General features: G+C 43.8%; 1 protein-coding gene across 2 annotated transcripts in view; it reads left to right on the forward strand.

Moving 5' to 3' along the window:
* Positions 1–16,504, forward strand: part of LOC102453456 (putative 2-ketogluconate reductase) — a 16,643-nt gene extending 139 nt beyond the window's left edge. The window contains exons 1-6 of one of the 2 annotated variants that reach the window (XM_006134014.4): positions 10–176; positions 3,978–4,362; positions 5,486–5,657; positions 8,279–8,457; positions 11,045–11,141; positions 11,855–16,504. In XM_006134014.4, coding sequence (XP_006134076.2) covers positions 147–176; positions 3,978–4,362; positions 5,486–5,657; positions 8,279–8,457; positions 11,045–11,141; positions 11,855–12,011 — 1,020 coding nt within the window. In that variant the 5' untranslated portion in view covers positions 10–146 and the 3' untranslated portion in view covers positions 12,012–16,504. Of the gene's footprint in view, positions 1–9; positions 177–3,977; positions 4,363–5,485; positions 5,658–8,278; positions 8,458–11,044; positions 11,142–11,854 lie in introns of those variants that run through there. The other variant, XM_006134015.3, reaches the window with a different exon arrangement.
* The last annotated feature ends 218 nt before the right edge of the window (positions 16,505–16,722 follow it).

Here is a 16,722-nt window from a genome sequence, read left to right on the forward strand (position 1 = left end):
TGCTGTTTTCTGACGGGTCCCTGTACGAACGTGGAGAGGTGGAGCAAACCAACTCCCTAAAACGGCGGGGGGGGGGGGGGATCATTAAATAGGCGTTTAAACTCTTAGTTTCTCATGTTAGTTGTAACAAGATATCTCACCGCCTGATGCCCCAATGGAGAGATCCAGCGAATCACGTATGTAAATACGTACCTGTGTACGTCCTGCTGCTCCAGGCAATATTTCGCCATTGCTTGCGCAGTTCTTTGTACAGCCCTGCCCACGCACAAAGTGGATGCATTTTGCACTCGCTTTGGGTGCGTCTAGACCACAAGCCTCTTTCGAAAGAGAGTGTCTAGACTGCAGCCTCTTCTTTCGGAAAAGCGAGCTGCTTTTTCCACAGTGCGCACCCCGGCAGTCTGGATGCTCTCTTTCGAAAAAGCCCTGTTTGCATTCAAGAACGCCTTTTTTCAAAAGAATGGTGATAGAAATGTAGCCGTGTTAGTCTGGGGTAGTTGAAGCAAAATGCAGGACAATGTAGCACTTTAAAGACTAACAAGATGGTTTATTAGATGATGAGCTTTCGTGGGCCAGACCCACTTCCTCAGATCAAATAATGGAAGAAAGTAGTCACAACCATATATACCAAAGGATACAATTAAAAAAATGAACAAATATGAAAAGCACAAATCACATTGCAGAACAGAAGGGGGATGTGGGGGGGGGGGGGGGAGGAAGGAAGGTAAGTGTCTGTGAATTGATGATATTAGAGGTGGGGAGAGTGGGATGTTTGTGAGTTAATGGTATTAGAGGTGATAATTGGGGAAACTATCTTGGTAATGGGTGAGATAGTTCAAATGTTTGTTAAGTCCTTGTTGGCAAGTGTCGAATTTTAACATGAATGACAGTTCAGAGGATTCCCTTTCAAGTGCAGATGTAAAACATCTCAGACACTTCATTATAAAACTGACAATAATGTGTTCACTTTTTTTTCATTGTATTCCTTTGGTATATGTGGTCATGCCAATTCTCTTCCAGATTTTGATCTGAGGAAGTGGGTCTGGCCCACGAAAGCTCATCACCTAATAAACCATCTTGTTAGTCTTTAAGGTGCTACATAGTTTTTCCTTTTCTTTTAGCAAGATCAGACTAACATGGCTACATCTCTATCACTGGACCATTGTGGGTGTGTCTACACTGCAATCAGGCAGTTCAGTTATACTATACATAGGCATTCCTGGCTGAGTTAGCTTTGATAACTTTTGATAAAGCTAACTTGCTGAAAAATTGTAATGTAGTTGCAGCAGCATAGATAGCAGAATGGGATACGTACTCCTAGAACCACAGGTATGGACTTGAGCTAGCTTGTACTGCTGCCTGAACTCCTGTGGCTAGTCTGCTATTTTTAGTGAGTTAGCTCAGTTAGAGCTAGCTCAGATATGCTTACTTGTATCTGTTATCCCAGTTGCTTTGTAGATATACCCAGCATCAGAGCATTGTATTAAGAGTAGGGTGAGGAGTCACGGTCTGCAAAAATAGGGGGGTTTTAACTTCTGCTTATGAATGTAGAGAAAGTATTTCTAAAATAAGTACAGATCTGAGTGAGAAGGAAGGTTAATGCACTAAGAACAAAAAGTGTAATTCCACTATTTTCTCTTTCATTCTAAAGACAGTCAGTGAAGAGATTTTATCCTGGATGATTAATCTAATTTTCCCTGATTAGGAGGTTGTGCTGCATGATGCTTTAAGAATTCTAATGTCTGCATGTGGTTAGAGTAGACTCTAATAAGGTTTGCAACAGTGTGAATTGCAGAGTTCAAAAGTCTTGTCAGTTGACAGCAGCCACACCTAGAATAGATTGGACTTTTTCACTGTACTAACATGATTACTTTGTTCATTAAATTACTTTATTTTCTTGATCTTGTTCTGGTCAGTTACTGTCCTTTATATTAAAATGCATGATCAGCTGATTGGGCATGGGGAGACAAATTGGCTGCAAAGCATTGGCATATGAAAATTATAAAGGTTTTTTCCTTACGGAGTGCTCATGCTCTGCAACTTTAGTTAAAAAGTAACTTTTTAACTCCAGTGCCCATAGACCCTTAAAAAAATCTATTTATTATTTACAGGGAATCTTCTTTAGTCAACAAAGATCTGAATTATTTCTTCTAAGAAATGGTTTAAATGTATGCTTGTTAAACTGTCTGTATAATATTTTATTTTGTAGGGGCATGTCTTCAAACATTGGACCTGGGTCCGTTCTAGCCAAAGTAACAATAGCAATTACAAAGTGAGCCACATTATCAACAATATGGCTTACAGCAGGTCTAGATTAGGGTTCCCATTGGTAGCTGTAATGGGAATTTTAGGGAAACAAGATGTAGTGTAAACAAGGCCTCGTTTGTGTGGGAGACCAGAAGATTGTTTGGTAGAATCAACCGATTACATGCCCGGATTCTGCATAATCCCCTAAATAGATGTGCAACAGGGTGAATCCACAAGGAATGCCCTCTTAGCTCTGGTACTTCTAGCATGGACTGGTCAGAATCCTGTTGAGGATTACAGGCTCTGATTCTTTTTAGCATACTTCTCGATCTCTACATCCAGATTTGGATCCTGGCAGACCTGAAATGAAGAACAGACAACCGATAATGATCACACAGACAATTTAAAATGATCTTTTAATAATCTATCTTTCTTCATCCCTTATTACAGAGATAAATAATTTTCAGGAATAAAAATGCAGGGTTGCCAAATTGTGTGGAATGGAAATAACTTTGGGACTAAAATGAATGATGTATTTGGAATTGAGGGATTAAGGATGTGAAGAGGTGGGTAATTGACTAATTGTGTAGTCGATACAATTTGTATCGACTACACGATTAGGCGATAAGGGAAGCTCCTCTGTCTCGGCTTGTGCCAGTCCAGGAGCTACACCTGCTGTGGCTCTGCAGTTTAACTGTAGTAGAACTGGGCGCGCAGGCAGCCCAGCTTCTACTATATTTAAAGCTTAGGCTTATCGGGTACTCGACTACTCGCTTACATCCCTATGAGGAATAATTCACTATTATACCTCAAAGTACCCCTACCGACACAAGGCCTGATGAGGATCTGCTCTGTCATGGTCTGATCCTGTACTCATTGAAGTCACTGGTATGATTCCATTGATTCCAATTATTCCATTGGCTGGATCAGGCCTTCACGTCAGTGTAAATCCAGATTAACTCCATTGACTTCAAGTTAGTAATTTTGGATTTGCATTTGTCATTGAGGGAAGTATATAGCACCACTAAGTACAAATTTACAAATGGTGATTTAAATGATCCTTACTGTCAGGGGATAGGTACAGCCCATCTCAGCCTGTCAGAGTACTGGGGCGTTATCCAAGTGGATAGTTGATGGCTCAAGTGGCCTGGTTCTATGCAGTAGCCCTGCAGCTCATGGCAATAGGGCTAAAAGACCAGAGTCAGTAAGGTTGTCTTTCTGTGACAGAGTTCATCCTTCTGGGTGTTGACTGGCAGCTGGGATGGGGGAACCCGGCTCACACTTCTCCACCAAGTCCCAACACAGGGCTGTAGGGAACCAGTACATCTTTATAATCAGTCTTGGTCACCCATTAATACAGTTCAGTTCCCTGGGCCATTTCCTACCAATGCTGGTAGCCACATGGTGTCTGCTGTCTCTCCTCCATATTGGCGGGGGTTCCACAGGCGTCTCAGCCCAACTGGCTTCTGGAGCTCTTACAGCCCCCTGACTAGAGCCTGCCACACATGTGTTCTCATTGGTGCCTAGCTCAGACTCTCTTTTATACTCTGATTCTAGTTAAAGCATTCCTAGCAAAGTGCAGAGGGTGCAGCTTCCTCGGCCCATGGCATGTGGTTAACCCCTGCTAAACTGGTGCGGGATAGGTACACCCTATCATACCGACTGAATGGTATTTTTACAAATATGCTCTTTTCCCATATTCAAGGGCGTATTTCTTTTAATTCTTTTTGCAGGTCATGGCAAAGCAAGAACAGCCTGGACTTCTGATCCATGAAATAGGGGGTGTAGATGGTGTCCTGGAAGGGCATGTGGAGCTCTTGAAGAAACATTTTCATCTTATCACCATGAAGGAATTTCTTGAAAACAAAAAAAGACTGAATGAAAAGATCAGATCTGTTTTTATACATGAGTGCAAACCAGTCATTGACCGGGAGCTCCTCCAGAGCCTGCCTCACTTAAAGGTGATTGCAAACTCTGGGGTAGGAGTGGATCACCTGGACTTGAAACTGATCGCTAGCTTTGGCATTAAAGTGACCAATACTCCACATGCTGTTTCTGACTCTACTGCAGATATTGGGATGGCCTTGATGCTAGCATCTGCCAGAAGGCTAGTGGAAGGTGACTTTTTACATTCCTTTGCTGATATTTCCATAAATCATGACAGCTATATTTGTAGCATATTTAATTTTTAGTGTGTCACAGGTTATCTGATTGAAATAATGTTTAAGAATACTTACAGGAAGAAAAGCTCCAAACATTCAGTTTTTCAAGTGGCTCTGCTTTTTCTATATTGTTTCCCATATTCTGAGTCTAATCCAGCTTCTACTGAAAGCAAAAACAAGAGAATTAAGGCTTCTATCTACATTCGGTGCTTTAATTTCTGTACAGGTCCTACTGTCTGGACTAGAATCTTCCTGTACCTTGTGTAGTTCTTTATACCTATCCAAAGTGAATGAAAAATGAAAGTGAATTAAAATTCTCCATTCATTAATATGCTCTTGGCATCAATGTAAATGACTGAAAAAGGGTGCAAGGCCATGGATATCAGACCTTGGGTCTCCATCACCTCAGCAGGTATTTTGCTGTGAAACCCACTGAACAACTTTGCTTTGCACTCCTGCTACAGCAAAGAACTCACACTAATAAATCCTGTTTGCAGAATAATCTTAGAATCAGTGATGATACTTTTAACAAAAGTATCTTTACTGTGTTGCCATTGTTAATTTATGCTCTAAGGGGCAACTCCTTTCTGCACAGTGTATAGCTGAAGTGTAAGCTGTGTCCTGGTGCAGAGGAGAATGTATGGAGGCTGGGAAGACGGAATCTCCCTTTTCTCCATGGAAACACAGCAGTTCTCTCATTTCTCTGGGCTCTGTCCCACTCTTCCCTCATTCTACCTTGCCCTAAGTTGCCATCTCAACAGGATTCAGAGGGTCCCTGTTAGCTGGCCTCTACAGTGCAACAGAGGATTCTGTCATCTAAATGGACTTCATAAATCTTGCATCACTGTTCCTGCAAAAAAACTATACTATTTCAGCTATATCTTGGTATCTTCACGAAGAGAATGGTGGGATTTACCCTGTTAGAAAAGGAGGCGAGGGAAATCAAAGTTTGCCTAATGGAAAATGTCTTAACTGGCAGGAAAAGAGACGTTATTTTCAAGCTTCAAAGAGAATATTGCAAACATGGAAGCATTCATCCATCAAGTATCCATTTCTCACACTGCGTTTTTTATTTTTAGGCTGTCAGATTTCAGTTTCTCCACAAACTGAACATTTTGCTGCTGACTGGCTGGGAGATGAAGTCACGGGTGCTACTCTCGGTATCATCGGCATGGGCAGCATTGGGTATAAGGTAGCCAAGAGGGCCAAAGCTTTTGAAATGAAAATTCTGTATCACAACAGGAACCAGAGGTAAATGTGCATCTGATGCAAACTAGAACAGGGTTGGCTTTTTAAATTCTTTTAAAAGTTGGACATCGATTATTTTTACTTTTTTTTTTACAAAACCTGCCCAAAGAATCTCTTTATACCAAAGCTTCCTTGCCTCTTTCCAGTGAGACTTGCCATCATTGTTGGGGGTCAAAATTTTCAAATGCGGTTGCCACATGTTAGATGCCTTAATCCATATTTATATACTGTACTTCAATGAGCACTCTGATTTTTCGAGTGTCTTGAGCAATCACAGTTCCCATTGATTTCAGAGGGAGCTGTGAGTACTCAGCACTTCTGAAAATCAGGTCACTCATTTCTTAAATATGAATTTTGACGCCTAACTTTTTGACCAGCCACGTTTGAAAATGTTGGCCAGCAACAGAACAGGTTAGTATAATATATTTAGCATGATTTTTAAGCACAATTTAAATATCTTTATCAGGAGAGAAAGGGTCGTTAATATATAGCATCTTTAGAAGGTGGGTTCCCCTCACCTCCACTACCTCCTATTTTAAGAGTTGAGGAACTGGCCCAGTTTTGTTTAACACAAACTTCCTTACTGTTTTTATCTATTGATCTATCAATATCAGAGTCTGTCTGTTTGTCCATTTGTTCAAGAATACCTCCTAAATGGTATGAGCTAGGGCCACCAAATTTGGTATGCAGCTTTCTCCTCTCCTAACTTAAAGCAAAGTCAGGGTTTGGTTGTGGCGGGACAACCAGAAGCCTTGGGAAAAGGACTGTTTTCCATAACATGCAAAGGAAGGGGCTACTGTTCAGAGAGACACGATATGAAAGTGGCCACTGGGGGCAGTGAGCCCACAGGGAAGAGCTATTGTGCAGAGTGGCCAGTGGGGCTGGGGCTTCAGCATCTTGCCTGCCAGCACACCAAATAAGTAGCTCCCCTGCCTCAAACCCTTTCCTCCCCTCCTGACCCTTGGCCACAGCACTTGGAGGAGGGAGGAGAGAGAAGAAAAGCCCTGGCAGCTAGGGGGAGAAAAAAGGCCCTTGCTGGATGGGACACCCCCCCCCCCCCTTCCTCAGCTCCTCCTCGCCCCCCCAACTCTCACTTTCCCACCCCAGCCTCCTGCATTCTCTCCCTCCCCCACACACACATCCCCAAAGCCCTGTCCTAAGGCCTGCACCCACAACCCCGCAACACTGTCAGCTCCCTGCTCTGAAGGATCAGGCAACACCATGTAAGTTGCATGTGTGTGTGTGTGTGTGTGTGTATCTGAGAGTTAATTTGCTCAAGAACTCCTCTTAAACGGTAAGAGCTAGAGTCACCAATTTTAGTATCCAGCTTCTTCATTCCCTAACTTAAAGCAAGGTCAGGGTTTGATTGTACCAGGAAAATGGGAAGTGCTGGGAATGGGACTGTTTTTCAGAGCATGGTAAGGAAGGGGGCAGAGAGAGTAGAGACGTGATAATCACAGTCACCACTGGAGGCAGTGAGTGCAGGGGAGAGCTATAAGGTAGAGTGACCACAGGGGGAGGCACACCAGTAAAAGAGTGGCTAGCTGGGGGTGGGACTCTGCAACAGAATGGATAAGTGGCTCTACTGCCCCAAAATAATGCTGGGGAGATAAACCCCTCACCCTGGTACCAACACCCCCCAGACCGGGACCCCTAGCCTCACCCAGGATTCATCCCCCCCCCCCCCCCCCAGAGAGGCGAGGGCTGGGAACCATCTGTCCCCAGGCAGGCTGTAGACCTGCAGGCCATGGTGGGGAGAGGGGAGGCACTGGAGGCTGGAACTGGCCCCCAGAGCCTCCTCTCCCCTCTATGGACAGCCTGCAGGCCATTCATTTGATTTTCAAAAAAAAATTGAGTTAAAGACCTAAGCAATGCTGGGTAAGTCTTCTAGTGGATAATTTTTTTTCATTGGTTCTCCCATGTTGCAGCAGCAGAAAGTGGATTTAATCAGCCATATTAGAACCAGAAAATGTTATATAAAAAGTGACATTTAATTTACAGGGCCTTCTTTGAGGTACAGCAATCTTCAACACCAGAGCCCAATGTTCCTGTCTGCAGTGACCACTGAAATTGTCTTTGTTCACTGTCTTTTTTTACCACCTGTAATGAATCGTTTACTATAAAAATACCTCACAGTCAAACTCTACATATACAGCATCAGAAAGAACTGAAGAATTTCAGCTCCTAAACACAGCACTCCCATTTCAGCTAAGGAGAATCTTCATAAGCAGCTGTAGAGCTTAGATCTTCTGACTGTCCGCTAGAATCATAGGACTGGAAGGGACCTTAAGGCATCACCTTGTGCACTAAGGCAGGATCAAGTATACCTACAGGGAGATAACCCTATCTATTTGAAAAGTTCTGACTCCATTCGGAGAAGGCAACGTCACAAATGCATGCTAGCCAATTGCACACCATTTTTATATTTTATACTCTGAAGCTGTTACCAAGCTGTGTGCCAAATCCTGAACTCCCCATTTTATATTTCTATAATTGCACTGACATTGGTTTATAGCAACTATGTGCTCTTTCCATCCTCCATAGGAGTGGAGTAGTAATAGTAGAAACAGCGGCATGGTTTTCATTTTTATGAATAGAAGCTAATTTTGGTGTTTTTGACTCAGAAAAGAAGAAGAGGAAAAGGCTGTTGGTGCCTGCTACTGTGAAAAGATGGAAGACTTGCTCCAGCAATCTGACTTCGTGATGCTGGTCGTGAACCTAACACCTCAAACATTCAGATTCATTGGGAAAAGGGAGTTAGAGCTGATGAAACCCTCTGCTACTCTCATTAATATCAGCAGAGGTAGGTGTGATGGAATCCCTGGTTGTGGCTTTATAGTTAAGGCTGAATTGAACATTGTCTTTTTGCATCAAAAGGCTCCCTCGGCCAAGGTCTGTGTCTTCCTCCATGTTTTGTTCAGAACACAAAATAGCTGGCAATAATTTACTAGTAATAAGTAATGAATGAATCATAGCCCAGATGCTGATTCGTGCTGAACATCCACACTTCCCATCACAGGGTTGGCTCTTGGCAGCCTCCTGAGCACTCCTTATGGCCAAAAGCCCTCTACAATAGCTGCTTGTTTCCCTGTTGTCAGGGCTGCTGAAGGACAACACAAGGGCTTCTCTTTGTCTTACCATCACCTCTGCTGGGGGTCAGTTTAATCACAGAAATAGTTCATAACAGTCCACAAGGTCCCATGTACAGTCTGTCACCACATAAGAGTCCATACTTAGCTTTGGTATCTTCTCTGACCGCCAGAGCTCTTCTTCTGTGCCAATCTATTCTCAAAGCCCATTTTCCAGTGCTGCTTCGCTGGAGCTCAGCCTTCTGTCACTGGCCTTTAGGCCCAAACTTTTATACCAAAACCCCATCTAGGTTTCTTCACAAATGCCTCCAGCTCCCTGGCTTCTAGCCTACAAGCTTCCTTAATGTAAGAATTTTCCCTGCAGCAACCTCTCTCGTTCCCTCTACTTTCCCTCTTTGTAGCTTTCTTCTGCCCTTTATAAGGCACTAAGCTCAAGGGGGCAAGAAGTTTGGTAGAGTAGGGGCAAAGCCAAAGTGTTCCCACTCTCTCCATGTCTGGCTGCTCCTGGGATGAGCCAGATGCACTTTCTTTTGGAAATATAGTGGCTCCTGATGGGCAAAAGGTATAATTGCAGCATATCCTCAACAGAATCTATTATTTTGCTGGGAGAAAAATCCTGCAGGGGACATACATTCTGTACTTCTATTTCTTTTGTTAAAATGTGGGGTCATGGTCCCCTGTCTGCCCTGGTGCTGGTGAGTCATCTCTCCTCTATCATGCGCCATCAAGGCCGTTAGTGTGGCGTAGATAGGCTACAGCAGTGTCTTCAGTAATCAGAATTAGCTAGTCTCAGGCCTCCAGCCCTTAAGGGATAAGCCATCCTGTTATGCCTCTCAAAAGGAGTTGTGGAGGCTTTTGTGGAACTGAGAGAATGGTTCCACTAGGGCTTCCCCTCCTGGAGACAATACTGTATCTAATCTCAAGGCCCATCACAGTCCAGCAGTCTCCAGTAGCTCTTCACATGGAGCTGTCCATAGCGTTGCCTCTCAACCCACCAGCCTCCAGGACTACAGAGGCACAGACTGGTGTATGGTCTTTCAGTTTCTTTTGTAGGAGCTTCTTATCCCCTGATTGGCTGCTTCCTCTACAGTCACTCTCGCCTATTTGGTGGACTTCTCTATGACTTCTCTGGGGCAGGGTGTGGCATGACCCCAAGGCCTCTAGTAGGGAGCCTCAGAGCTCAGTCCACCCCATCACAGGTGCCTTCAGCACGTTTGGTTGGGGCAACTGAGGTAATGTGGAGTGGTAAATCTCATTAAAGGGTAATTCTGATTCTTTAACTGGGGCTCAGCCCTATGAACCAACTTGCTGTGCAACTCTGTAGCAAAAGGGATAATGTGATCCTAGAGACATAAAGAGGGCAGCCTCCACAAGGAGGAGACAGGTTATTTTACCTCTGTACTGATGCAACTGGTGATGGAATATTGTGTCCAGTTCTAGTATCCACAATTCAGAAAGGGTGTTGATAAATTGGAGAGGATTCAGAGAAGAGCCACAAGAACGATTGAAGGATTAGAAAATGTACCTTACAGCAATAGACTCAAGTAGCACAATCTATTTCTCTTAATAAAGAGAAGATTAAGGATGGCTTGACTGCCATCTATAAATACCTCCATGGGGAACAAATATTTGATAATGGGCTCTTCAAACTATCAGAAAAAGGAGTGGTGTAAATAAAGCTAGACTAATTCAGACGTGGAAATAAGGTGAAACTTTTCAATAATGAGGGTAATTAACCAGTGGAACAACTTACCCAGGGTTAGGCAGGCAATTTTAAAATCAAGATTGGATGTTTTTTCTAAGAGAGTTCATGTCTTTTCAAACAGGAATTAATTCAGGAAATTGCTATGGCCTCTGTTACAGAGAAGGTCAGATTAGAAGATTACAGTGGTCCCTTCTGGCTTTTAAATCTATATATATCTGTAAGAGACAGTCTTTGCCCCAAGGAGATTTCAGTCTCAATAGACAATGTAGATAAAGGGATGAAGAAGATATAGCAACAGAGAGAAATCACAGAGCAGGTCAATGGCATAATCAGGAATAAAACCAAGTCTCCTGAATCCCCATCCAGTGCCCTGTCCGCTGGACCATGGTATGTGCTAAAAAAATTTTTTTTTTTTTTTTTACTTTGTTTGGTTACTAGAAAGCGGTCTTGTTTTTATAATGAGATGTAAATCCAATAAAATATTAAATTGTACTATGGGACCTTTCCTCTGAGTTAGAGATGGAATTTATCTAAAGATTAGTTTTCTTCTGTACTGTATCTGGATATGGCAAAAAGACACTATCTTTTTAATACAGGTGCAGTAGTTGATCAGGATGCATTGGTGGAAGCTCTCCAAAATGGGACTATTAAGGCTGCAGCTTTGGATGTGACATACCCTGAACCTCTGCCAAGGTAGAAAACTGTTTTCTTTCTATGGATCATAAATTATGTGGATTACAAATACTGAAAATCATTCTTAAATTCTTTCAAAGCTCTTCAAAATTATTTGAATCTTCAAATCTAAATCACATTTTACATAGCAGTTTGCATATTTTTGCAGGAGAGTTTTATTCTGATACATTGGGTACAAGATTAGGAGTCAGCAACTCCTGAATTCCAATCCTGATTCTTTTGGCATCACTGGCCAGTTGCTTATGTCCAACGTTTTAAACTCTTCATGCATGCATATGAGAGAAAGCAAAAAATATATTTGCAATGTCAATATCCATCATCTACAAATGCCTATAAGCTGTTGGAGGCCAAATCCTCAGGTTGTTATGCACAAGTGGTGCAAATAGATCTTTATTGTCTCATATTGCAGCTCTGTAGCAGCCTGAGTGACATAAAGGCCTGTGCAGAAGTGGGCAAATTTACTCCCTGCTCTGTACAACCCTCTGTGTATCACTGTCCTTCTTCCTCACGTAGGGCTGCCAGTGTTCCCAACAGGACAGACCAGATGCCATTGCCACAACTGGTGTCCAGTCCATCTGGTCAGGAAAACTGGCAATCCACATGCAAAACTTTGCCAGTTACTGCTGCTCTACAGTTTGGCGCTTTTCTGTTCTAGTGAATATGACAACAACAATGTAAAATTCACCTCTAATTATTCTTTCTTTTTCTTGCAGAGATCATTCATTATTAAAATTAAAGAACATTATCATAACTCCTCACATTGGAACTGCTACAGTCCAAGCCACTCGGAAGATGACAGAAGAAGCAGTAGCAAACATCCTGGCTGTTCTCAATGGTCTTACCATTCCTAGTGAAGTAATCCCTATATGATGTTTCAGAGAACATACGTATGCATTGGCATATCTGTTATAGGACTTTATTCTACTGACTTCTACAATAATTTCTCAGTGTAACACTGACTAATGAAAAGCAAACATGTTCCTGTACATTAATGTCACATTTATGGCACCACCTAATGCCTATAATTGTACTCTAATCATGTGATAATCTGAATAATAACAATCTTTTTACTCAGGGGGTAGCCGTGTTAGTCTGTAACTAAAAAAACAACACTGGTCTTGTAGCACCTTAGAGACTAACAAAAATATTAATAGTATCATGAGCTTTCGTGGGCACAGCCCACTTCAGATGACAAATATATAATCTGTGCCCCTTGCCCCATATTTGTCATATGAAGAAGTGGGTTGTGCCCATGAAAGCTCATGATACTATTTATATTTTTGTTAGTCTCTAAGGGTACGTTTACACTTGCTTCTTAGTTTGAGCTAGGGATGCAAATGTAGGTGACCAAAATTGCTAATGAAGAGGGGATTGAAATATCCCAAGCTTCATTAGCATGATCTCGCCGGCGCGTTACTCTGCTCACCAGCTGATTCGAAATTGAAAGTGCGTGCCAGGATGTGTTAGTTTGAACTAAACCCCTTGGTTCGAACTAATGTTACTCCTCAAAAAATGTAATGTTAGTTCAAACCAAGGGGTTTGGTTCGAACTACTGCGTCCCGGCGCGCACTTTCACTTTCGAATCAGCTGTTGAGTGGGGTAACGTGCCAGTGAGATCATGCTAATGAAGCTTGGGATATTTAAATCCCTGCTTCATTAGCAATTTCGGTCTCCTACATTTGCATCCTTAGCTCGACCTAGGGAGCAAGTGTAGATGTACCCTAAGGTGCTATAGGACCAGTGTTGTTTTTTAAATCGTTTTACTATATATTTTAAAAACTTTGTGCATCTGTCTGTCCATCCGTCTGAGAGTCCTTTTGTTCAACAACTCCTCTTCCTGAACCAAGGGTGGGCATTATTTTTGATGGAGGCCACTCCAAGAATTTAGAAAGTGGCCAAGAGCTCCACTCTTCCATGGTATTAATGGAGGAGGTGGAAGGGCTGGGATGGAGGTTGGGTACAGCGGGAGCTTGGGGTGTAGGAGGTGTGTGGGATCTGCGAGGGCGTTTGGGTGAAGGAGGCGGTTATGACTGGGGTACAGGGGCCTGGGATGCAGGGGGTTGCCTTGTGACTTGAAGCAGAGAATTGGGGTGCGAGTATGGGTGCTGGAGGGGGCAGAGGGTTTGAGGTATGTGGGTTAAGGGGCAGGAGTAGGGGGGTAAGGCGTCGGGGAGAGAGGAACTGGGGTGCCAAGGACAGGCTCTGGCTGGGAGACTTAACTAGGTGACTCCCAGCAAGTAGCCTCGCACGTTTCTCAGGCAGCCTCCCTGCCTGCCTGCCTGCCTAGTTTGAGCTAGGGATGCAAATGTAGGCAACCGAAATTGCTAATGAAGAGGGGATTTAAATATCCCAAGCTTCATTAGCATGATGGCCATGGCAGGGGCCATGTGGCCTGTGAATAGCTATGAGCCTGAGGGGAGGGAGAGTGGTACTTCATGCACAGCCTGTGCTTCAAACAGGCAGTTCATGGATTGTGCTTGGGGTGGGGGTAGCGCATGAAGCCTCTTCTCTCCTCTCCTCCCCACAGCTGTTGAAAGACAAATGACCTGGCAGCTACTTTTCTGATTCTGAGTTGTGTGTGGGGAGGGTGAGAGGTGGGCAGGCAGGGAGTCTGCTTGTGTCTGCCTGCTATATCCCTAAAGAGTAAGAGTTAGAACCACCAAATTTAGTAGGCAGCTTCCTCTTATCATAACTTAAAGCAAGGTCAGAGTTTGGTTGTGCCAGGACAATAGCATGTGCTTGGAATGAGATTGTTTCTCATCAAACGGAAAGAGAGGGGTATAATAGCAGGGACAATTATACTCACAAATGATCACAGTAGGGCAGCAATCCCAGGGGACAATTATATCTCAGAATGACCACAGTGGGGCAGTAAGTGCCCCAACCCCAGGGAGCAGTGGCTGCCTAGCAGCTTGGCTCCTGCTGCCCTGGGAAGAAGCCACCAATCTTGTTATGCAGCCTCTGCTGCCCCAGGGATAAGCTGACAGGCGGCCCATGCGGCTCCTGACACTCCTGGTGAGTCCCAGGGAGAAGCCAGCAGCTGCCCCACTCTCTGCCCTAAGCTTCCCAGTCCCCTGCCCTGACTCCTGCACCTTCCACCTCCTGCCCTGAGATCTTCCTCACCCCCAACTATGACTCCTGCACTACCCCAGACACCAAGCCCCATGCCCTGAGCCTCTCCTCACTCCCAGTCCTGACTCCTAGACACCCACGCCCCCCCGCACACACATCCTTAGCCTCCTGCTCTGACTTCTCCACCTCACCCCCACTACCCCAGGCACCTGTCTTGAAGGACCCGACCAATGCTGGGTAAGTCTTCTAGTGAACTAATAACGTCAATTATTTCAAAGCTGTTAACGGAGCAGTTGTAGACAACTCTGATAATTTTCAGTCTAGGGCTGTCAATTAATTGCAGTTAACTCATGCGATTAACTCAAAAAATTAATCAGGATTAAAAAAAAGAATCTCAGTTTAAATAACATCTTTAAACAATAGAATACCAATTGAAAGTAAATACTTTTGGATGAGATTCTTCTACATTTTCAATTATATTGATTTCAATTACAAAAGAGAATACAAAATGTAGGGTGCTCACTTTATATCATTTTTTATTACAAATACTAGCCAATTAGCCCGTCCTAAGACGGGATTTTCAGGTCTCTCCTCCACGTCGGTCTTCTCTCCTGAGCCTCCAGTCTCTTGCTCCATCTCTCTCTCCTCTGCCTTCTGCTGCTTGCTCCGTCTCTCTCTTTCCCTTCTCCCCCTCCTGCCTTTCACTCTTTCTCCACTCTCCTCTGTCTCCATCACGGATGCATGATCATCCAGGCCCTGCCCCCGGGCATGTACGTCACCACCCCGCCCCCCTTCACCTCCAGCCATGGTGCTCGGCTGGCTTCTGAGCCACTCAACCGGGCTGCCGCATGGGAGCAAGTAGCGCAAACGGCTTCTCTCTCTCTTCTCCTCCTACTGCCTCTCCCTCTCCCTCTCTCTCTCAGCCCTCGTCTGCCTCTTGCCTCTCCCTCTCTCTCTCTTTCTCTTCTCACCCTCCCGCCTCTCACTCTGTGTTTCTCTTCTCCTCTTCCTGCTGCGTCTGTCTCACTCTCTCTCTGTCCTCTGTTCTCCTCTGTCTCCTCCGCACCCTCTGTGTCTGCTCCGCTTTCCTCCTTTTGAATTTGGCACCCTTTACTGACAGCAGAGACGCACGCTCGTCCAGGCCCTGCCCCCTGGCTTTTCCCTCTGGGTGGCGCTGTTGCCTCCCACCGTGGCACTCGGCTGCCTTCTGTGCTGCTCAGCCAGGCTGCCTCATGGGAGCAAGCGGTGCAAGTGGCAGATCGGGCCCCGCGCTCCCCATGCAGCACCCGCCCAGAGGGAACAGCCAACATTTCAGCTCCTGCTCCTCCCCCTTGCTATCTCTCTCTGATAGAGGCAGCAAGCAGGGGAGGGGTGGTGGTGAAGCAACTAGTCAAGTGACTACTCAACTATCCAATTAGCTTATGCTTATCGGATAGTCAAGTAGTCGCTTACATCCCTAATTTAACTTCAGGCAGTTCCTAAAAAAATTGCCTTGGCACCAAGATATACATTTGCTTAGGGTATGCACATGTGCATTCCCCTCTTGTGTGTGTGCACCCCATCTACAGGCACCAGAAATTTTCTTCTCAGTAGTATCTGTCACGGTGGCAAGAGCTGGTGGCACCGGTATAAATATCCCTGCCAGAGGCCTCTTAGTTCTTTCTTATTTCCCATGGCAGTTGCTGAAGTTGCTCATTTTGCTTTTGCAAGTGTGGTGAGTGGACTGAGTACTCTTGTATTTTATTTAGGGCTGTCAATCACAGTGCAACAGATTAACACAAATTAAGTAGATTAAACAAAATAATCACCACTGTAACCATAAGGTTAAACAATAATAGTATTTTCTATAGTTAAATGTTGATTTCAATTACAAAGTGTAATTGAAAATTATAAGTACAAAATACAAAGTGTACAGGTCTCGTTTTATATTATTTTTTATTAATATTTGTACTGTGAAAAAGATAAACATAGGAAATAGTATTGTTCAATTCACCTCATGCAAGTGCACTCAGTCATGCTTCTTTTTAGCCAATCACTAAGACAAATATATTTGTTTACATTTAGGGGAGATAATGCTGCCCACTTTTTATTTATAGCATCAACTGAAAGTGAAAACAAGCGTTTGCATGGCACAATTGCTGCTTGCTTTTCAAGGTATTTACATGCCCAATATGCTAAAACATTCGTATGTCCCTTCATGCTTCGACTTGTAGGTTCTAAAGTTTGATGTTGTCTTGATGTTGAGTGCAGTTATGTTGAAAGAAAAATAAAGAAAATTCTACATCTGTAAATTGCATTTTCATGATTAAAAGACTGCATTATGGTATTTCCAAATCACAGCATACAGATTTCTTTAAAGATAACATATATCCTCATATATAACATACATGAGTGTTCTATCTAAAGTAAAATGGTGAACATTTTTACTTCCCATTATGCCATCATCCAATATTCTAAAGATGAAGCCAGATTTGGTTGAACTGTGCTACTGTACAGTCTGTGTATAGAT

Source organism: Pelodiscus sinensis, chromosome 2, assembly GCF_049634645.1.
Source record: "Pelodiscus sinensis isolate JC-2024 chromosome 2, ASM4963464v1, whole genome shotgun sequence".
NCBI lineage: Eukaryota > Metazoa > Chordata > Testudines > Trionychidae > Pelodiscus > Pelodiscus sinensis.